Source organism: Solea solea, chromosome 10 (genome assembly GCF_958295425.1).
Source record: "Solea solea chromosome 10, fSolSol10.1, whole genome shotgun sequence".
In the NCBI taxonomy this organism is placed as follows: Eukaryota; Metazoa; Chordata; class Actinopteri; order Pleuronectiformes; family Soleidae; genus Solea; species Solea solea.
Window position 1 is genome coordinate 21649826 of NC_081143.1, and position 20936 is coordinate 21670761.

Consider the following 20936-nt stretch of genomic DNA (forward strand, 5'->3'; position numbering starts at 1 on the left):
CATTTTACCTGTTGAAGTGAGTAAAACCATTTATTTGGTACACAGGAGAAAGTTGACCATGTAGGTTTATGCATTATTTCGTAAATTCCAGATTAAATTTGCACCACAGGTTAAATTTAGCATGTTATCTGTGCGGTACTGACACACTCTGCACACATTAGCAATACATGGAAAACACATTAACTGAACCTAAGTTTTTACCAACTGTAATGTCTTCCTTTCTTTCTTTAGTTGGAATTTAATATCAATACCACTGATTTATTCAGTTTGTCATACATTGTATGATATGTTCTCTGTTGTCCCCTACTGGCAATCTGAATGTCTCCAAGCCATCCTTAGATAATCACTTCATATGAACTTGGCAATTGTTTTTAGAAATATTTCTCAAACACTGACTGTCAACACTGCCTGGGCTGGGATTCTACAAGGGCTTCTTCCAGTGTCTGACTTTTTTATAATTGCACATACATTTTCCTGTTATAAATCTTACTTAATCAAATTTCGCAATTAGATTGCTGCCTGCAGGCTCCCACTGTCACATCTACAGAGGTGGAGAACAACAAAAACACACGATTAGTTCACTTTCTGAGAAATTTCCATTACATTTTCCACAATGTCAAATTAAGACGCACATTTGGATAAATGAAACAAATCATAGCAAAACAAGATAGACATGAATAACATGTACAGGTTGCAGTTACTGATTAAGTGATGAAATTGACTGAATTTGCATCATTAACCTAATAGATGGTTTGACAAAGACCACCATATATGATGCACTTTTGCTTTCACTGTAAGAGCCTTTAAAAATGATTCCTGTTGTCTCAAAGGGAAAAAAATGGCAGACATATGATGCAGTAGGAGAATGCCTGTTGTGGAATGATAGCCTATCAGTTGGTGTGACTCAAGACTACCTTATGGACTACTAGTTGTAAATAAAGTGTCATGCCTGTCCAGAGAATTAAGAGTTTCAGGACTTGTCATCTGTATAGTGCTGTAAAAAAAAGACCTTAAAGCATAAATAATAAAGAAAATATAATGAATAATGAGGAAAAATCAGCAGATTATATCCCATGTGCTTTCCACTTCACTGTAGCTGTTTGCTGTGTGAGCGCTGGTGGAATTTAAGCCCCCCACAGTTTCTGAATGACTTTCCACACTGTTCACAGACATAAGGTTTCTCTCCGGTGTGGATACGAAAGTGTCTGGTTAAGGCACCAGAGTGACGGAAACACTTGGAGCACACCGAACAGGTGTACGGTCTCTCTCCTGTGTGTATGCGAAGGTGGGTTTTGAGGTTCTCCATGCGGTTGAACTCTCGGTTGCACACCGTGCAGTGGAAGGGGCTGCAGCCTGGAGGGTAAATCTGCAGTCTGCTTCGTTTGCTTCCTGTTGCAGGAGGCTGAAAATGCTGCTGGAGCTTCTGCGGGCACTGGCCAAGGTGCCGCCGCAGCAGGCTGGGCAAGCGGAAGAGCTGACCACAGAACTTGCAGGTGTAGAAATTGGCTATGGTGTGGCCGTGGTTTTGGCTGGTCCTCATGTGGACTCCATAAATCTCTGGATGGGCTTCTGAGAGGGGAGCTGGTTCTGGCAGCGGGATGACGGGGAACTCAGAGGATAGGGGTGGCAGATCTGTGGGTGGTGGGAGGCCTGTAATCATATTTGGAGAATGAGCTGTGGAAAAATAAGTATGGGGTTAAACTGAAGGAAATTGAATAATTGTGTGTCTAACCTTTTATTTTATTATCTTTAATTTGATTCAATACAGTACCAAGTATATGATGCTACAATTGCTTGGTAGCATTTTGTGTGATTGCTTCAGGCTCTCACTGTTTTGATCTTACCCTGAGTCAGCCTGGTGCAGGGAAGCCGGGTGTGTTGCTCTGGCAATTCAAGCTCCCACTCTTCCAACATGTTGGATTGTATCTCCAACACAGACTCCAGACTGAAATCCTCCACTTTGACAGAGTCTAAACAACATGATGAACCATCTTGCTCGTCCTCTTCAGGCTTCTCCTGCTTTATTTTAACCTGCTCTGATCTAAACTCGGCATCATTGCTGAGCAGTGAGGGCATGTGGTTGTCTTGAGCTGACGAGTCCTGACATGGTGGCTTAATGTTTTCTGCCTTCATCACATGAACAGTGGGGACTCCAGTGACCTCTGTAAACAAGATCACAAGGCACTGAACAAGGGGACATGACTGATATGACACATTTTACAATTTGTGAAAAACTGACTGAGAAGGAGTAATGGCAGAGCAATGAAACGTGACATGCATCATTAAATCCTTCTTTAATAGTAACTGCATTGTTTCTTTCCAGATACACATAAAAAAAAGTACAAATTTGAGACATTTCATGGCCATGGACAAAATTTGGCACCGTAGTGTTATCAAATATCTGCAGAAAAAGGATATCCATGCTGACATGATTGCTTAGCACAGCATTGTCAACTGTGCCCATGTGGGCAGCTGAATTCTAGAGGCATATGAAGAGCCTTCAATTTGACCCATATCTGCTGTGAGCATCTCCCTTAGAGGAGAGAACATTCTGCACAACCTTGGCATGTCAAAGATTTCCACTAGGTGTGTGCAATGGCTTTTGACCTCGGCACACAAAAGCACACCAGGTTGGTCGCAGTGGAAACACCCCTCTTTATCCTCTCAAAAGAAGGCCGGGGAAGGGGAACGACGGGGAAGTTGACGGCCTCAGATTTTTGGGATGCTAAAGGCATTGTGTTTGTGTTCAGAAGGACCAAACCATCAATGGAGAGTAACATGCCAACTTGTTGAGGCAGCGGCAAAAAGAGACCAAGAAAAAACAACCAGGAAAACTAACAAAGGGGGTCTTGTTTGATCAGGACAATGTTCCAGCACATGACTGTGTGGTTGCAATGGCTGCTGTGCATGACTGTGGCTTTTGATCACCCTCCATATTCTCCTGGTTTGGCACCTTCTGACTATTTTCTGTTCCAACATGAAGCAGTATTGGACTGATGATTGAGAACTTTTTTGACCATCAGGATGAGAGCTTCTATACCACGGGTATCCAAGTGCTGCAACACAGATGGAAGAAGTGTGTAGACCGCGAGGGAGACCATGTTGAAAAACAAATTACATTTGGTCAAATTCGACCATTGGATCATGATCAGCCTATGAACTTTTCAGCCCACCCAGCCCCACTATGTGCGTTCCCTATGCTGAGAATCCTTATGACAGGGGGTCAAGTGCTCAGTGAGACATGGCTGACAGTGGGGACATGAAGGAAAGAGATTTTAGCCACTTAAAAATGCTCACCTACTTGATGAAATATAACTTATTGGTTGTGTCCATTTATAAACCATTTACTCTGCTGCACCAACAACCATGTCACGTTCAGAGTCACTTAAATCACACTTTTGATCAGTTTAAAGGTCTACAAGGATAAATGCATCGATGCATGCTAAATAAAATCACTTTTTATTATGCATCTTCTGTGTATAATCACCACACCACATGAGCCACATGTATACTATTGCAACTCAAATTGACAAAGAATGGAGGGAAAGACTGAACAAACAGCTCCAGACCTTTGATACTTGCATGCCTTGGTTCCTCTGAAGGAGAATCAATTTGTGTCTCAGCATCACCAGCAGATGACCGCACTTCATCTCCGCTCTCATGTTCATCTTGCGCGCCAGCAGGCTGCAGTGCGTCACCTTCGATTCTACTACTATACAGGTTTGTTTGGCTGTGTTGATCCGAATGCCTCGCAGCATTGAGCGGTTGCTTTGACAGAGGTGGACTTTCTCCTCGGTCCTCGAGGCGAGCTTCAGCTCTCTGTAGTCTTTGTCTCAGAGACTCGTTCTCTCGTCTCATCTCTTCATAAACGTCTCCTCGTGTGTGACCCAGCAGTTTCCTCACGTCTCTGACTGCTATCTGCACAGCCACTTCAAATGCTCCGTATATCGCTGCAACCAGCTCTTCCTGTAAACAAAGCGCAGCCTCATCTTCGGCGGGTTTTGTCACAGAGGGACGGTTCCGGGCTTCAGTCAGCTGCGGCTTCATGCTGCGTTCAATGACACTTTAGCTCTATAATCTTATCTTTTTACAAATTGCCTATTTTATGACCACTCTACGACTAGTTGTCTCTGCTGGTGCGAAATGCGGATGTACAGTGTTTACATGTCCAACCTTAGGTTTCGCCGAAGACTGCCACCTAGTGATTTGGAGGCTGAACTGCACCAGTTAATAAAAAAAATGTTGACAAGTTTAATTGACAAACTTTCGTTTATTATGTTATCATATTCAGATGACACAACACCACATATATTCTGTAATCAGGGCTGTACACAGTGCTTCCTGCAAGGCCTCGTCATCCATCAGGAACGGCTTTTATAATGCTCCAAGTTGACCAAAACCCAACCAGAAGGCCCAAGGACTGCAAGATGTAGCACAGTCAGCACAAACACAGACTCCTGTGGGATAAAAAATAAATAAAAATCATAAATTTAGGGCACAGTCTTAGTTTCAAAACACACTTCACCTTTAACATGTACATTTTCTAGTCACTGACAAAAAAAATATAACTTACCATTGTGGTAACACTATGTTTTGGTGGTTTGCTGAAGATATAACTTGCTTTTTGTTGAATCATTATACCTGCCCTTGGCGCAAAGGCCAGTCGAGGTCTGAGCAAAACAGTCAACAGTCCACACATGGTCAGTTTGGGGGGAAAAATGGCACCTTTAACAGTTCAGCAACAGCATGAAGAGGAGGATGCTTTAAGCTTTAAAATGGCTGCCCAACCTGCACACCTGCTTATTATTTTGTTTTTAATTAGGTTGCCTTCAGGAACCATTGGACAAAACACAGGGGCTGTGATCGGTTCATTGTGTCCACGTGTCTCACATTCTGTGTGACAGTTCCTCTCAGAAGAATTTACTGACTCGATTATGAAGTTCATGAAATCACCAAGCGATGACTCGCAACTTCTTTGAAATTCAGACAAAAACAAATGAGTACGAACAAAACTAACCAAATTGACTAAGCTGTGCAACTGTGAAGAAATGTATGTTGTTCAGTTTTGTCTGTTTTGAAAAAGGATGTCTTCTTTTCACTTCAGTGTTATTTGTTTTAAATGTTTGAGTTTATTTTTTTTTTTTTAGTATGTCGTCTCTTTTTGTTTGTTTTTTTAAACATATTAAATAACCTAAACAAGTGAAATGATTGAATGAATGAACACATTTTTCAATTTAACTTTAGTAAACCACACTTCACTTTGAATATGAATGCGATATCTGAATACACAAACACATGGCATATCTTTGATAAAGTCAAGTTGATGGATATTTTCCTGTTTAATGATGATTTATCATAAAGTCATGACAGAGCCTCTGGGATGCTGATTATAACATCGCTATGTACTTTGGTCAAATAGTTGACTCCTTCTGTAGTTTATAGCAGCTTCTCTTTTCATTTACTGGGGCAATAATTTGACTGTGGTGCCTTTTATAGCCTGAAACAACAGCAAAAGTACCTATGTAACCCTACGTGCTTCCTGTCTTTCCTTTGTCCTCATGTTGGCTGATAGGCTTTTAATTCAGACTCCTTTTTTACTTGCAGATTAGATCTTAGTTGTGAGGTAAGCACCTCGACCCTGACATCATTAATGGATTACTCTTTGATTATTCACAGGCCCCCGGCCGAATGTGGGTCAGCTTGGAATTAGTGGGTGTGGGTAAAGGTTGTAGTCTGCCTGCTACTGTACTAATAAGGTTGTCTGTCTGCGTGTGGCGCGGCTGGTGTTGGTTTCTCTCAAACAACAGAGGTTCAGGTAAGCACTCTCTCAGTGTTTGACATCATTCTCAGGGTTTCCCACTGAAATGATAAAACCTGTTCTTTGTTATTACAGGACACAATTGTGAATAATATCACCCGGGATATTTTTACAGAATAATTTTAATCAACAGCTTTTCCAGTGACATAAAAAACTATTTGTTTATATAAATTATTATTAATTTATACAGTAGTATGATTTCCATCATATTTCTTAATGTTGCATACTTAATGCTAATGTCATTTCGGTCATACAACAGAACATTGTAGTATCTCTTCAACTATCAATTTAAAAAAATTGAAGACAAAAATTTCCCAATCAGAAACTTTTGTACTTTATCTCTTGTAAAGATTGTATAATTAATTGATTATCAAAACAGAATGACTATACTTTCAGTCAGTCAATAAGTTGTGACTTAAAATCTATATCTGCTGTAATTAGTGCAATTTTGTTGAATTTTATTATACAACCCAAATCAATGTTTTTGGCTGATTTGTTTGGAGAATTATTAAAAAAAAAAGGAAAAAAGAAGTACATTCAAATAAAAGCAAATACAACTTCCTTTTTTTGTTTATACGACTCGTACTATAAGAACTAGACAATCACATGTGGGGTTGTTTGACGCCAGTGCAGGTGGATAGACGTATTTTCATTAATCCTAAAACCTGGGAAATTGTTGAAGGTATGTGTTCTCCTGAGTGCCAATCTGGGTTTAATTCTTTTAAAGGACATCATCAGGTTTGGATGGTCCAGACTGTGTAGACAGACATCCAACTGGAAATAAATCTCTATTGAGAACAAATTGATGATAATATCTTCATGAGGTGTAAATATTTTCTGGTTTATGTTTTCTGTTACTTTGCATCTTTGTGTTTCTTAGTTAAATAAATATCACTGTTTGGTCATATTTTATATGTACCCTGCCTTTCGCACCCCGTGACCTTCATGTGGAGGAAAAAGCGGTACAAGATGGATGATGGATGTTATATTTCGTGGCCCAACTCTTGGCTCATGATTTAGTTGGAGCCACACATCAGAGGGTTTGTGTACATGTGTCACCTCTACCTACGCACTTAAGACCCATAAATAAAGAGATAAAACTTTGTCCCTCAGGAAATGCCAGCAAAGGGATCTTAGTGTTTTGGCTGTAGCCATGGAACTGTGTCTGGGGGCTGAAGGTTTGAGCTTCATTTGTAATCTGTAGCTGTAATCTCTTTCCTTTCACTTGCCTTTTTTTAGCTTTTCTTCGCGTCACCCTTCTTCCCTTTTTATCGTCTCCCTGCTCCATCTCACCACGTGGAAGCTCTTCACAGTGCAACATGGCAGAAGCCCAAGCATTCATCGAGGAAGCTCTGCCTGTGCAGTGGAAACTTTTCAATCGACGCGGCAGGAAGTCCGGATGCTCTAATATCTTTACGGGGGTCAACTTTCACCAACTGCAGAGGCTGTACAGAGCAGCAGGAGACAGAGATGCCAAACATCGAGCAAAGCGGGTGTGGCGAGAGGGAGCAGAGGAGAGGACGGACAAGGAGGGCGAGGAGAGAGAGGATGAGGCGAGGCTTGCTCAGGCCTTGGTGGGACTCAGAGTCCGAGCAAGGAACAAAGCAGGTATCAGAGTGGAAGGACACAGAGATCACAAGTGGCTGGGAGCATCAGGGTGTGTCAAGTAAGTGACAACTGGCAAGGGGTCTGAAAAAAGTAAAGAAAAGATGTGAAAAGTGATGTGTAGACGAAGAGTTAAGCAGAGAACTGAAGTGAGACATTCTCATAATACCTAATTATTGGTGGCACAGTAGGCCTCTGTTCTCATCTTACTCATAAATAACCAAACATTCTGGATTACTTTGACTTCCTAATGTGCAGGACCCTGCCTAATGTGGATCCAAACTCCCTGCCTGCATCATAAAATGCAGTGTGTAAATTGTCATGTGCCTAACAAACTCAGCATGACATCACAAGACCGTCTTCCTCTCTCCGCATACCACACACACACAGAGGGTACTTTCAGCATTCCTCATTGAGATGAAATTTAAATTGGATTTGTTGGTGGTGTAACAAAGTGCCACAGAATGGTAAAATAGTGGCATGAGTCTACTGAGAGGTGTAGTGATAAAATTGAGACAACTACAGCAACACACTTTGGACTTAAACACACACATTAAAAAGTTGACAAAGCAGCATTTTACCCGCGACATCAGGTTTATTAATTGCTTGTTTAGTATGGTAAATGTAATAACCAGGCCTGTAGTTATTCAACCAAACCAGAGTTGATTTGTTTGTCTTCCAGGACCGAGGAGCCATTATCAGACTATACTGTTGAGGATGAGGAGACTGCCCCAGTGCCAAGTCAGGGAGAATTCCTGTTGCCTGCTTCTGCTGAGGAAAACATCCCTGAAAACCAGACACCATTAAAACCATCCTCATGGAGGGCGGGTGTGGCCAGGCAGGACAGTACCAGTCACTCTGAACACTACCTTCACCGCATTCTGCACTGAAATCTGACTAGCAATGAAACGCACGATGAAATTATGAGTGTTTTTATAATGTTCTAACTTTCATGTACCTGTATGCAACATGTTAGACCGCAGTACAACGGCATACTAGTGAATGAAGCCAACAGTTAAGCAGCAGTGTGTAGTGTCAGCAGTAGTTTAGCAAGGTGAACATCCTTGAGGGTCCTTGAGCAAGGCACCCTCTACTGCTTCCATTGCAGCAGTAGCTACTCGTTTCTCCAGATGGGCAAATGAAGATACCGTCAATCACCCTCGTGGATGGCACGGAACCATTTTTTGTGGCAAACACAAAAATGACGATTGCATCTCCCCTTGCAGAAATAAACAACATCAACATTCAGTTGCAGTCATTTTTTTCTCTCATCTCACAATGGCGCGGCAACTGGAGTGAATGCTAATGAGAGCTGTGGATGTGAACCCAAACAGTGAAATAGCGCTAGGCTATGAAACCAATGAGCTGAAAGATGCTGAAACACAGAGCCAGATGATATTTCTCCTGTGAGGATTCAAGTGGCACCGTTCACAAACACGGCGTGAATACACTTCCCTATCTTGAAAGCTTTATAATAAAAAAATCAAACAAACCTGTGTCTGAGTTCTGCTGCTCACAGTCAGACAAAGAGACAAACAGGTGTCCTCCTCGATGGAGGTCATACATTCCTGATTATAATCATTATTAATGGACTATAACACCCACAGCTGTAATCACACGCATTGCATACCCTTCACGTACGTCTTAATTGAGTATGTTTTAATTATAATCTATAATTAAATATTACATACAAATTATACAGTGCATTGTCACAATACATTTCATGTCAGTTTAGTACAGCAGGAAGTTACTTTGTCGTTTACCGAGGTCCATCCCAACACGAGCCGTAAGGTGAACACAAAACAATGTGGTCCAGACAACCTGAACTTGTGGACCCTTCACCGTCCAAGCTGGCAGTCCAGACAATTGTCATCAGTTTGAAGGGACAACAAAAAGGTCATACTTATCTGACCTTAAACTGTTAATGATTCTTTATCCCAAAAGTGTCTGGATGACTTGCAGGAGTTAAGAGGAGTATTCCCATGAATCTTTTAAGACTCAACCACAATGAACACTTCCTATGTTTGTTAATAACGAAAACTCAGAGCTCCAGTAGTGGATGTGATGCTTTCACTATGTCTGTGAATTTAACTGTATGGGAGAGAACAGGGAAGTGAATATTAAAAAAGGCAGATGGGTATAATGGAAAGAAAATGGAATGCATCCAAAAAAAAAGTATGAGAGGCTTCTGACTGGTGTGCATGCATGTGAGCAAATGTTATATGCACGCAAGAGTCCAACAGCAAAGTATGACACCTTGCTTTGTTGCAGGAAGCTACAGACACTTCATTATTCGTTGATTCTTTACCGACTTCCACACAAGGCACAGAGGCAAACGGGGAAGAAATGTTGTGAAATTCTTCCTCCTCTTGGCCTCACCTCTCCACCCGTTCACCCTCTGTCTTTAACCAAATTATCCATACTGAGAGAGGGGGGAGGGTGGCGAAGATATCCATGTAAGCACAAAAACCTGTTATCGCTTTTCAATGGCACATCTCCCTCCTTCCGCTGCTCCGGCTCCCTGCTGTTCCTCCACTTTGTCTTTGCTGCTTCTTTCCTACCACCACGTAAAGAATGGTCTTCTGCTCTGGAAACTCTGTGTGTAGGACTCACTGTTGGCTCTCTGAGGCGCTCGGGCTGTTTCAACAATTACTGGGGGCATCTGGACCAGCTGGAGGGGCGTCTTACCATCCTTCAGGGCTTGGCACAGGTTCAAGATCTGGGAGATAAAATGGGAGACAGAAAAAGTGTTTCAAAACAAATATTCCTGCTGTGACTTCATGCTTTAAAGCAAATAATTAATTTACTTAACGCTTACGTGTGTAGCTTCTGTTGCACAGACACTGAAGACACTAAAGACATTTTTCAGATAGTTTCTCACAAACAATCTAAAGCGCAAAAACAAGCTGCTAGAAGTCAATACAGGCGTGAACCGAGCTTCTGCAGCGAGTGACAGAGACCCTGCTGTGGGAAGGTTGTGCTGTATCTTGACAGATGCTAACAATCAAGAGGAGGAAACTCACCTGTCCCCTCATGACAGCTACTTGTCTGTGAAACTGTCCTCTGTCAAAACCAGGGTCTTTCTGAGAGACACAATAGACAAGACATTTTTGTTACACATGGTATTTATAGCCACAAATCTGACTCATCTGCAGCTCCATCTGGGATTTCCCTTTATTTGAACACATCTATTTCTCAGTCAGATTCTCAACTTCCTCATGGTTTCTCACAATTTTTTACGCATCATAAGAACAGTTAATCCCAGTCTTTTCTTCTTACCTTGAATAATTCATAAAGATCTTCTTCCAAGTCTTTAATGAAATTTGGGTCAGAGAGTTTGGGAAAGACCAACTCTCCGATTTCCTGGGAGAAAGGAACTTTGGCTTGGGGAAGCCACGCCCAGTAAAATGGATCTGGCAATTGGAAAATAACATTGGATTATACATATAAAGAAAGTTAGTTAAAGTTGATAATGGAGGGCAGGAACTGCATGCAGCAGATAAATTCGATTTTACAAAATGTACAGTATGCGTATACTTATACTGCATATGCATGTATGCAACAGATGCTATAAAAAAGTGAGGACCCCTGCCCTGCACACCTGAGTCAAAATAGTCAGCTCGTCATCGAGCCCTGCAAAAGCCTGAAAATAACCTACTTATTTGAATCAGGTGTGTTGGAGCATGGAAACATCTAAAACATGCAGGACATGGGTCACCAAAGAGCAAGATTGGGGAAACTACATAGAAGTTTTCACTAAACATACTCTTGAAAAGATATCATGGTCGCAATGGTCGCAAGTTTGACTCCACCCCTGGCTGATTTTACTCAATTCCATTGTAAGTCGCTTTGGATAAAAGCGTCTGCTAAATGACATGTAATGTAATGTAATGAGAAGACGTTTCTCCAAAAGTATGACTTAACATCGTGCTCGGGTTGAGAAGTGACTGGTCAAAACAATGCCACCGCAAGTGCTTACATGCTCTCCAGGAGTCGGGGTGTTTGAGAGGGAAGGCAAGGCCGTTGTCTATGGCAGCCAGCTTAATGATGGGATCCTTTACTACCACCCAGTCTGTGTCCTGCAGAGAAGGTGTGAGGGAGTAGGGCAGGGTGTCAATCTTGGTCCTTCATTCAAACAAACTCATACTGCAGACGGAACATAGCACAGCCAGTAAAAAACAAAATGCATGTCTAGTTTCCGATTGGCATGTATATCCTCACCCTGCTCCCAACAGAGTCCATCGGACAGTCGTACTTCAGCAGCCAGTTGTCGTTTCCCCTGTCTGCAAATCAAATAAAGGATTCAAATTCAAGTATGTACATTTACTTCAACAGGAAGACTCACACAGAGTATACTGTATAGCCCTATGTGAATTAGTGGTGAAGGCACACAAGAAAATAGCAATACGGAAAAAAAAAATGGAAGATGCAATAAAATCACTATCATTAAAAACAGATATCACATAATTATCACTAATAACATTAAGGAATTATTAGCCATGTGTAACTAGTTCACACTAATTAACGACCTGCATTCCAGCCAACTAGCAGCCGACACAATTTTTAGTACTTGTAATATTAGATTAGCTCTACGTATAAGTTTGGATCAATGTATGACAACATTTATTTGTAGGAAAAAAACACTGCATCATATGTTTCACACATTTTAACATTGAAACATGCTCATCTACGTATCATATGTAAAATCTGAATTTGTAAAGACGTCTGTCAGATTCAAGTACCCAAGTATAAATAAGCAGTAGCAGACAATGGAAATGATTGAGTTTAGAAGAAGTGCCTCAAACATCATACATAAATATACTCCACACTAACTTGAATAACACTATACATTCTGATTAATGGTTGTCAACAACTGCTGACCACTCTGAACACGTGCCTGTGTTTCTGATGATGTAATCTAGGACTACGAGTCGCTCAAACTGCAGCTGGAGCTGACGATTGTTATTTTCAGGCAGAGGCTCTGCTTCGAAGCGCCGCAACCAGAAATCGGCATCCTTGTATCCATCAACAAAGAGCTGGAAGGAACCAACCTGGAGGAGGTGAAGCAATGAGCCATCATTGGTTACATCTTTCACGCTTTTACACAGTAATGCAAGTGTCAATAATCTGCTGAACCGTATTAAAGTTCAAAATCCCCACAGAAAACCAAACACATCCAGTGCAGCAAAAATAGCATGTGATGTCAGTCGTTAGCGGTGTTTTTTCTTTTTTTTTTCTTTTACAAGCAATTCATCAGTGAGAGAAAAAAAAGTAAAAGTAGACAAGACGTTTAAGTTCACTGAACAGCATCAACCAAATGAAATGACTTGTGTAATAATTGTTATCTTACCTTTGGAGGTAATCCAATTCTGTGAAAGCGCTGTCCCACTTTAGGCACCTTCTCCAGAGCTAGCTTTTTTCCTCGAGACTTAACCCTGTCTATGGCACTGTAATTAAATGTTTCACTAGCCAGGTACACCATCTAAAAGAGGAGGAGATGTATTAGGAGAGGGGAAAAGAATGTACACCTGAAACGTGGTGCCACTGTGCATGCCAATACCTTAGTCCTAGGAACAATGTTGAGCTCCAGTTTCTGATCGACCAGGCTGGCCCCGGCCTCTGAGAGGTAACCCTGGTTCAGGACCAAACAGTCTCGACCAAAGCAGCAGGGACAACATAGTTTCTGGAGCCACTTGGTCCACTTGGGGTTCAGCTGGCCATAGGGCTCTTCATTTTTGGGTTTGAACACACCTATGATTTTCTGAAAGTGAAAATGGAATACAGATAAAAAGGTTCAGAAATCTAGTATTTGGACTCTACACAGACATTTAAAAAAAATAAGACAGAGACAGAGCATACAGGAGGGACACTGAAAAGCTAGGTTTTAAACAGTGAAAATGTGTCGATGGTTAAATCCACTGAAGCAGACATGAAACGAAACTGTCCGCAGGCACTGTGCTCTGCAGAATATGAAACTGCAGTGTTTCTTTATAGGCCGTGATCACTGTTGGATAAGCAATGGAAAGCACATACACTGGCCAGGCTACAACATGAAACTTGGTCATTGAGGAAAACTATATCCGCACAGAGAGCTAGCACATGACTATATAAGCACACTGGTGACTAACTAAGGGAAGGGAAGGGGGTGTTGGGGAAGGCGCCATTGGATTAGAACCTCAAGCAATGAGAATACAATAGTTGTTTCTGTTTTGTAAGCTTTTCAGGAATAGAGAGAGTAGCACATAAAAAAGACTTAGCTAGATTGTCTTAAATTGACTGATTCAAACACATGTGAAACATTTTGAGGATCCAGCCACAAAGTCAAAAGACACACTTCTGTTTTTTTAGCCATAGATTGAACAGAATGCATGTGCAACAGAATACACACTGTAAATGGGTGCAGGGTGGGAGGAGATGAGTTGCTCAAGACTTTTCCTGGACGACTCCAGGACTGCTGATCAATGATTACTGTCAGTCTGACATGATCACAAAATTGGGGAGATTCATTGTTTTTGTCATGACTGTGGCAATTTGAAAGTGATGACAAGTGCTGCACCTAATTGGACGTGTGTTCTGAAATGACAACTTCAGACTGGAGATACAATGCACTGGAATCAGAGGCCAACATGGGAAAAACTGAGTGAATTAATGAATAAAACTAAATGTGATCTGTGACTGCTGACAACAGTGTCACGGCCTTATTAGAGATGGTGGTTCTCTAGCAGACTTCCTGCCTCAGCAGAAAAATCTGAAATGACAAACACCTGGCAGCACAGCCACAATAACATTTAAGCTGAAAGTGACTGAACTGAACTGGTTAAATGCATACTACATAAATGTAAATCCTGAAGAGTATGTATTTCACATGCAAATGTATCAAGTGACGTGAATACAATGGGGTCAAAGGTAAGTCAAAAACTGGATTCAGACCTTTGGACTCCACTGTGTCTGAAGGCTTTTTGTAAGAGTGAATACAAGCAAGCAATCAGGACTAGTAAACTTATCAGTAAGTACCAGAGTCAGGCCAGAGGCCCTATGAGAACACTAGCTGATGAGCAGGGAACTGTTGATTACCAAAAAAAGAGGATGAAGCAAGAGGACAAATTTTGCGAAATTGCCCCAAAAAAAGTTATCATGATAAATCCTTTTCAAATCAGTCACTCATGATAATTATCATGATACATGCAAGAGGTTTAAGGACTGACTATGCTCTAGAGGGACAAATGGATTGATTGAATTCACTTTGGCCACAAATATTTTAAGAAGATTATCCAAAGTCACTCAGTTGGTTATAAGCTATAAGACACTTTAACTCCAGTGTAGTGTAATATGCTGTATATGTACTGTATATTTTAGATAGCCCAATGATAACAAAGTAGTATTCCATTTTGAAAGACTTTAAACTTGATCGTGTATGTTCATGTTTTGTTTACATGTCTAAAAGCCAATTTGCCAAGTCATTGCGGGCTGGTTGAAGAAGAGGCCTTTTGCAGAAGCGACGGTCACTTAGATCAAAACACTCTTGCATCTTGTATCAGTCACAGTAACACAAACACAAACACAAACACATCGCACTTGTGATGGTCAGTGAAATGGTCGTTAGCATGGCAGTGACTGGTGGTAACTAGTAGAAGTGAGTTAGCAGCTGCTGCTCCTCTTCCTCTTACCCCCTGAGAGTCTTTGACAAAGTAGCTTCCACTGGACCCCTGATAGATCCTCTCCGGGTAGATCCCTTCCTCTATGGCTCGTTCGGCCTTTCTGATGATCTCTCTGAACTCGGGATCTTCCGGGAACTCGTTCCTATGAGGCTCCCGCGGTGAGCTCCCGCGATCCCGGTCCAACAGCGGCTGTCTCTCCCTGCTGCGCTCCGGACTGCCCGCAGGGATGCGAACTACAGACCCCGGTGTGCCTCCAAACGCGCCCCGCGGGCTGGTGGGCTCTGTGGGACAGTAGCTGAATTCGCCGGAGTCCCGGAGCGGAGAGACAAGAGGACTCGTCTCGTCCATGTCTTTGGAAGAGGCTGGGTGCGGAGTTATTTTATTTCCAGAATAGAGAGAAGATAGAGGGAGGAGGACGAAAGAGAGGAAGGGGAGAGAGTGGAAGGGTTGTTGTGTTGGCTAGTACTGACGCTGGCTAACAAGGAAACGCTGGGGGAGATGAAAAAACAAATCAGATGACTGTCAGCTTCCGGGAAGAGGCGGTACCATTTGAGCGTTTAGATTTTTAACCAATCAGCAACCAACTCCCGCTGTCAACAACACGCACTCTCGCGTGGATTGGACACAAACATACCGCCCACGGAAGACACGTGAGTGCAGGATTAACTCTTTACCATGAACTATGTATGTAAACTAATGTAAAGAAAAAAACTTTTAGTTTATATACAAATATATATATATATATATTTACGTATATGTACATACATGTATATAATATACACACATATATACAGTATGTAAACATACATATATACGAATTTAAAATCAAACAGTCAAGATGATTAAAGTCTTGACTCTCAGCTTTCATTTGAGTGATTGATCAAAAAAATGCATTAACTTTTGAGAAATTATAAATGACCATTATGTGGCCTGCTACCTCACAGGCCTGACACCTGTCAGGCCAACACCAAATGACCTGGAAGACAAGTCAAGTGGATGATTGCTGAATTCTTCTGATGGTGAAGAAAAACTCCTTTACTACACCCAGCCAAGTCAAGAATGTTTGAACGTAAATACAGAGTTCTGGAAAAAGATTCTCTGGACAGATAAAACAAAGATGAGGAAAGGAACAGCTCATGATTCAAAGCAGTGTTTCTCAATCCTGGTCCTGGGGACCCACTGCCCTGCATGTTTTATGTGTTTCCCTGCTCCAATCAAAATCAGAATCAGAAGAGCTTTATTGCCAAGTATGATTTGCACATACAAGGAATTTGTTCGGGTATCATTGGTGCGTAACAAGCATACATTTTAAAAAAAAGTTAAATGAAACAAGTATACGTATATACACAGTATATAAATGTTTTTTTTTTTGTTTTTTTTTAAAAAGATGAAAAAGAGCCACCATTGCTCGTCATCAAGCTCCAAAAGCCTGATAAAGACTCTTTCATTTGAACCTGGTGAGTTGGAGACAACATGTAGCACCGTGAGTCCTCAGGACCAGGATTGAGAGACCCTGATTCAACGCATACCACGTCATCATTCAAACATGGAGGAGGAGGCAGTGTTCTGGCATGGGCATGTATGGCTGCCAGTGGACCGGGGTCACTTGTATTTATTGACTATGTGACTGCTGATAGCAGTAGCAGGATGACTTCTGACATGTACAGGGCTATCTTCTGCTCAGATTCAGCCAAATGTTACAAATTTGACTTTGTGAGTCAAGAGAAACCTGTGTGAGGCAGTAACCTAACACTTTCCCTACACACATTTTCAGTAAAGGCAGACCAGTATAGGGGCCACACGTTTGGTGTAGTGGTTAGCACTCTTGCCTTTGCAGCAAGAAGACCCCGGTTTGAGATCTGGTTGTAACAAGGGCCTGTATGTTCTCCCCGTGTGTGCGTGGGTTTCCTCCCACAGTATAAAAACATGCAATATGGGCATTAGGTACATTGGACACACTAAATTGAGTGAAAAGCTGATGTGTTATTGCCTTGTTTTTATTCTTGACTTGCCACTAGAAACACAGTTGCATCTATAGGAACATTTACATCTCCTTTAAAGTCCTTTAAACAAAGAAATAATATTAGATGGGATAGCCAAACACAAGCGCAAACTCCTAGGGCGGCACTTTGTGCGGACGTGATGCTGTGCGCATCCTCCTGCTTCTCGCCTCCTCCCCTCGCGCACAACTCGGTTTCTCATTGGTGGAAAGCGGCAGGAAGAGAGGAAGAGAGCTCCTCGGTCAAGTTCAGGCAGAGCAGTCAAATCTACAGAGCTGCTGCGGCACCTGAACCGACCCCGGTCCAGACCAGGACCGAAAGAACAGGAAAAAACCCTGTTTCCACTGCTCTGTAGCCGCCTGTAGTGTTTTCTGTTGAGTGAAGTCAAATCTGCGGACCCTGCTGCCGCGTTTTGGGAAGACTCGCTCAATAATCCAAAGTTTCCGGAAATACACCGCAGAGGGCATCGGTGTGAGGATGGCTGCGTACAAACTGGTCCTGATCCGTCATGGAGAGAGCTGCTGGAACCAGGAGAACCGCTTCTGCGGCTGGTTCGACGCGGACCTGAGTGAGACCGGAGAGCATGAGGCAAAGAGAGGGGGAGAGGCTCTGAGAGGTAGAGTGATAACACAGATTATGTCCCGGGGCCTGTTCAGCTCCTCACTCACTCACTCACTCACTCGCGCTGTGGATTAAAGCCGCAGCATGACAGTGCTTATGCAACCGTGAGATATATAGAATCAGCAGGGCCACCCCTGCGACACAGCATGAACCAGCTGTAAATCACTCCTTATTTCTGTAGTACTTATATTTTCACTTAAAATCTGATAGAAATTGCTTTATTTATCACCTTACAAAGTGCTGAGCAATTGAGTTAAATACACTCAAAGTGTCTTACAAGAAAAAAAATACGTAAAATAGTTTTTTTTGAGAATGGAAAAGGCTTTGTCTCATACTGAGATTTAGGAGGAACCAGCAGACTCCTGTTGGTGAACAGTACATTTCTCATGGGGATGGGAATTGGTATCGGTCCAATATTGGTCAAAATCACAGTCACATTTTTATTGGAATGATAAAAATGTGACGTCCAATTCTATCCAGAACTCCTGTATATCACACACTTCACTGTGTACAAATTAACATCAGCAAAAGCATTTAGCGGAGTCATGTTTGATTTGTTTATTTCTTCTTTTTGGGAGAACAATATTTGCTACGCAGTTGTGGAGAATCGCATCTTTTGAAATGACTCGGCACAAATGTGTTGCCGACGGCTTCATAGTTCATCAATGGTCTAAAATGACTGTATCTGTATTGGTAGATACTCGAGTTTGTGATATAGATATCGGTATCAGACACCAAAGTGGTATCGTCCCATCCCTACTCTCAAGTATGGGAAACTAGGGATGAGCTGATTTCAAACTTGGTATCAGAATCTGATACTAGTCCAAAATTACTGTATCCAATATTATTTTAAAAAGATTTGTAAATAATGTTTAAAGAAGTAGACAATAAAGCACGGCATCTGTGTATCAAGTAGTAAAAATAATTAAGACCTGAAATGTTATTGGAATCATACACCATTTCTCCCGTATAAAAGAACACATTTGATATTGGTTGAGTCGTTCCCTCTTACCATCGTTTCCTTGCCCTCTCCTTCACCTCAGATGCCGGCTATGAATTTGACATTTGCTACACCTCTGTCCTGAAGAGGGCCATCCGCACCCTGTGGTTTGTTCTGGATAACATCGACCAAATGTGGCTGCCTGTCCACCGGACCTGGCGCCTAAATGAGCGTCACTACGGTGGCCTGACTGGGCTGAACAAGGCAGAAACTGCAGCCAAGCACGGAGAAGCCCAGGTCAAGATCTGGAGGCGTTCCTTTGACACTCCTCCCCCATCCATGGATGAGGACCATGACTTCTATCAGACCATTAGCAAGGTGAGACTCTGTGAAGCAGGATGAAAAAAGATGAATGAATCTCTTATGAATGAAGACATCACACGGTTACAGCATATGATGAAGAAAAACTACATAGGCAACGATGTTTAATAAAAGATGGCTGAGCTTTTGATGCTAGGATTGTTCATATCTTCTACCGCAGTCATTCTGAAAACTGGTGAATGCTGAAAACAATAATTGTGGGGATATGTGCCATCTGGGAACATGAAACATTCCAAAAACACTGGTTAGGCTTATATTAATCTACACACCATATTTATGGAAGAATGATATTTTATTTAGCGTTATTTAAAAGATGTAAGTCACAAATGTCCTCGACAACGCACAACAACATCTTCTGTCTTTTGTTGTAGGACCGGCGTTATGCCGACCTGACTGAGGACCAGCTTCCCTCCTGTGAGAGTCTGAAGGACACCATCGCCAGGGCATTGCCTTTCTGGAACGATGAGATTGTTCCACAGATCAAAGAGGGAAAGCGGGTGCTGATTGCTGCTCATGGCAACAGTCTTCGAGGCATTGTCAAGCATCTTGAAGGTAAGAGAGTGGAGACACGTGAGGTGACTTTCATGCCAGCTCATGTTTTACAACAAGTTGTCACACTAACCTCCACCATGGGCCATAACCTACATCCCCAGATAAAAATCATCAAAACATGTCCTTTTATTTTTTGATTTATGCTGCTCACAATAATATGGTATGGTATATAATAATGGAAATATGTTGCAGAAAAGTTGATATATAATAATATAATACTTAATTTTGTACTTTTGCAAAATCCAAATTGAACAAAATTGAACTTGGCCCTGTGCGTTTGCAAAAGCTGTCTAGGAAGTCACAGCAAACTGTTATTTCTTTTCCCCAGGGATGTCAGAGGAGGCCATCATGGAGCTGAACCTGCCCACAGGCATCCCCATTGTCTATGAGCTGGATAAGAACCTGAAGCCTACTGGACCCATGCAGTTCCTGGGAGATGAGGAGACCGTCAAGAAGGCCATGGCAGCTGTAGCCGCTCAGGGCAAAGTCAAGAAATAGACTCGTCCTGGCTTAGGGATGAGAGTACAGATCAATCATTTCTGTTTAGTTGTCAAGTGAAAACAAGGTCAATTGATGTGTGTGTCTTTACAGACTTTCACAAACACAATGTGCACTTTATTGTACTAATGCCCATCATTCACACAAATATACTATATCAAATTTGGTCTTTACGTTGTCACCTACTAAAACACTCATTTCGCTATTAGGCTATAGACCGCAGTTGTTTTAAACACAGATCAAATTTTGCCAATCGGGGACCAGCTGGTAGGAGCTACCTGACTCACTCTGCACACTCATTCCACGTATTTCTTCCTATATAAACAATCTGTGTAGGTAAAGCTCGGTGGGAATAGTATAACCTATCAAGTAACACTGGCTGTTGTCAAAGGGGTAAGTCAATTTGCTCTGGACTGCTGAAATATGATTGCTGTAAGAAAATAAATATTGTGAGCCAGTATGTGATGATATCTGTGTCTGGTGTTTTGTTTCCCAGCAACAAAACTTTAGTCTTATGACAGGGTAAAGATTATAGTCCTCTCAGGGAAAGTAATAGTCATTTATTATTAGTTCTAACAGGGAAAGTCATACAACTTGCATAAGATGCATTACAGGTTACAATTGTTGTATGGCCAGGTATATGTCTATATTAATACTTCTGGGGATGTGATTGCTACATTATTATTTATTAATGTATGATTTATTAATTTGTTTATGTTTTTTTTTTTAATTCGTTTTGACCATTTTTAAATGTAAACCGGTGGATACCATAATGTCAGCCTTGAATTGATTGGCCACTCTTCACAGACCTCTAAGTGGTGTTTGCTTGTGCAATGGTGCCAACCACTGGTAGAAAAACAGAA

At 41.8% G+C, this 20936-nt stretch overlaps 4 protein-coding genes across 5 annotated transcripts; 2 read left to right on the forward strand and 2 right to left on the reverse strand.

Moving 5' to 3' along the window:
- Positions 1–397: 397 nt before the first annotated feature.
- Positions 398–4161, reverse strand: si:ch211-284e13.5 (uncharacterized protein LOC793850 homolog). 2 transcript variants are annotated; one of them, XM_058639530.1, is made up of 3 exons: positions 3570–4161; positions 1845–2162; positions 398–1650 (listed from the first exon to the last, which is right to left on the reverse strand). In XM_058639530.1, the coding sequence occupies exons 1-3, from the start codon at positions 4045–4047 to the stop codon at positions 1088–1090; spliced, it is 1359 nt and encodes a 452-aa protein (XP_058495513.1). In that variant the 5' UTR covers positions 4048–4161; the 3' UTR covers positions 398–1087. The 2 variants fall into 2 exon arrangements, with proteins under 2 accessions (XP_058495513.1, XP_058495512.1); XM_058639529.1 differs by having other exon boundaries at positions 398–1674.
- Positions 4162–5522: 1361 nt separating this feature from the next.
- Positions 5523–8313, forward strand: avpi1 (arginine vasopressin induced 1). Its single transcript, XM_058640196.1, has 3 exons — positions 5523–5815; positions 7058–7484; positions 8106–8313. Exons 1-3 carry the CDS (start codon positions 5689–5691, stop codon positions 8311–8313), a joined length of 762 nt encoding a protein of 253 aa, XP_058496179.1. The 5' UTR covers positions 5523–5688.
- A 748-nt stretch (positions 8314–9061) lies between these two features.
- Positions 9062–15579, reverse strand: pi4k2a (phosphatidylinositol 4-kinase type 2 alpha). The gene is made up of 9 exons (XM_058641365.1): positions 15091–15579; positions 12984–13184; positions 12774–12905; positions 12321–12474; positions 11645–11706; positions 11403–11502; positions 10703–10836; positions 10447–10506; positions 9062–10142 (listed from the first exon to the last, which is right to left on the reverse strand). Exons 1-9 carry the CDS (start codon positions 15427–15429, stop codon positions 9981–9983), a joined length of 1344 nt encoding a protein of 447 aa, XP_058497348.1. The 5' UTR covers positions 15430–15579; the 3' UTR covers positions 9062–9980.
- A 1715-nt stretch (positions 15580–17294) lies between these two features.
- Positions 17295–20541, forward strand: pgam1b (phosphoglycerate mutase 1b). Its single transcript, XM_058639633.1, has 4 exons — positions 17295–17697; positions 18746–19020; positions 19395–19575; positions 19904–20541. The coding sequence occupies exons 1-4, from the start codon at positions 17559–17561 to the stop codon at positions 20071–20073; spliced, it is 765 nt and encodes a 254-aa protein (XP_058495616.1). The 5' UTR covers positions 17295–17558; the 3' UTR covers positions 20074–20541.
- The last annotated feature ends 395 nt before the right edge of the window (positions 20542–20936 follow it).

Bases quoted from the DNA above. Each gene is read 5' to 3' on its own strand.
- si:ch211-284e13.5 (XM_058639529.1), bottom strand. From the start codon at position 4,047: ATGAAGCCGCAGCTGACTGAAGCCCGGAACCGTCCCTCTGTGACAAAA. The intron at 2,163-3,569 runs GTCTGGAGCTGT...TCTTGTTTACAG, and splicing joins AAGGCATGCAAGTATCAAAG to AGGTCACTGGAGTCCCCACT. The intron at 1,675-1,844 runs GTAAGATCAAAA...ATTTTTCCACAG, and splicing joins CTGCACCAGGCTGACTCAGG to CTCATTCTCCAAATATGATT.
- pgam1b (XM_058639633.1), top strand. From the start codon at position 17,559: ATGGCTGCGTACAAACTGGTCCTGATCCGTCATGGAGAGAGCTGCTGG. The intron at 17,698-18,745 runs GTAGAGTGATAA...CCTTCACCTCAG, and splicing joins AGGGGGAGAGGCTCTGAGAG to ATGCCGGCTATGAATTTGAC. The intron at 19,021-19,394 runs GTGAGACTCTGT...CTTTTGTTGTAG, and splicing joins TCTATCAGACCATTAGCAAG to GACCGGCGTTATGCCGACCT.
- pi4k2a (XM_058641365.1), bottom strand. From the start codon at position 15,429: ATGGACGAGACGAGTCCTCTTGTCTCTCCGCTCCGGGACTCCGGCGAA. The intron at 11,707-12,320 runs GCACGTGTTCAG...TTTGATTTGCAG, and splicing joins TTACATCATCAGAAACACAG to ACAGGGGAAACGACAACTGG. The intron at 10,143-10,446 runs GTGAGTTTCCTC...TTTATCTCCCAG, and splicing joins TAGCTGTCATGAGGGGACAG to ATCTTGAACCTGTGCCAAGC.
- avpi1 (XM_058640196.1), top strand. From the start codon at position 5,689: ATGTGGGTCAGCTTGGAATTAGTGGGTGTGGGTAAAGGTTGTAGTCTG. The intron at 5,816-7,057 runs GTAAGCACTCTC...GCCTTTTTTTAG, and splicing joins CTCAAACAACAGAGGTTCAG to CTTTTCTTCGCGTCACCCTT. The intron at 7,485-8,105 runs GTAAGTGACAAC...TTTGTCTTCCAG, and splicing joins GGAGCATCAGGGTGTGTCAA to GACCGAGGAGCCATTATCAG.